The 645-nt window shown below is 38.6% G+C and overlaps 1 protein-coding gene across 4 annotated transcripts in view; it reads left to right on the forward strand.

Moving 5' to 3' along the window:
- The window catches only part of CELF2 (CUGBP Elav-like family member 2), a 206,624-nt gene that overhangs the window by 105,398 nt on the left and 100,581 nt on the right, over nucleotides 1–645 (forward strand). For all 4 annotated transcript variants that reach the window (XM_035889161.1, XM_035889160.1, XM_035889164.1 and 1 more), the window contains exon 3: nucleotides 350–432. In XM_035889161.1, coding sequence (XP_035745054.1) covers nucleotides 350–432 — 83 coding nt within the window. The remainder of the gene's footprint in view (nucleotides 1–349; nucleotides 433–645) is intronic.

The raw sequence follows: 645 nt of genomic DNA on the forward strand, positions 1-645 counted from the left end.
GCTGCTTGAGCTTGCCATGTTGCTTATATTCAAAGTATAATGGGGACCCTTCAGAAAAATATAACCTTATTTACACTGTACAAAGCCAATTGGATTTTGGTTAACTTAATTTCTAAGTGATTACAGTTCACTGACAATGTAGTTGTGCTATAGATGCAATGCACAGGGGGTGACTTTTAATTTTAAACCATACAAGCTTCCTTTTATTCATGTCATTCAGGCAGCCTCATGATAATTCACGTTTCCAGCTTTCATAATGTGTTGTTCAACCACTGTTTTTTCTCCCTCCTATTGTACTCTCACAAATCATACTCACTAATTTCTGAAAGCTTTTCATTTCTCTCTATAGGTTGTTGTTTCGTAACATTTTATACAAGAAAAGCTGCTCTTGAGGCACAGAATGCACTGCACAATATTAAAACTTTACCTGGGGTGAGTACATTTACTTTTTGATCCTAATTATTTTATCACCAGAAAAAATAGCCCTTTTGCTCAAGATGCTGTTTGGTGCTCCAAATGACCTTGATCTCTTCAAGGGAGGGTGGCTAACCTGATGGTCTGTCCTGTAACGGTGCCAGTCCCGTAGCAATGGCATCATCTCAAAAGGCAGTTGCTCTTCTTTAGAAAGTCCCTTCGCTGGCAACA

This window comes from Egretta garzetta, unplaced genomic scaffold (assembly GCF_000687185.1).
Source record: "Egretta garzetta isolate BGI_Z169 unplaced genomic scaffold, ASM68718v1 scaffold291, whole genome shotgun sequence".
In the NCBI taxonomy this organism is placed as follows: Eukaryota; Metazoa; Chordata; class Aves; order Pelecaniformes; family Ardeidae; genus Egretta; species Egretta garzetta.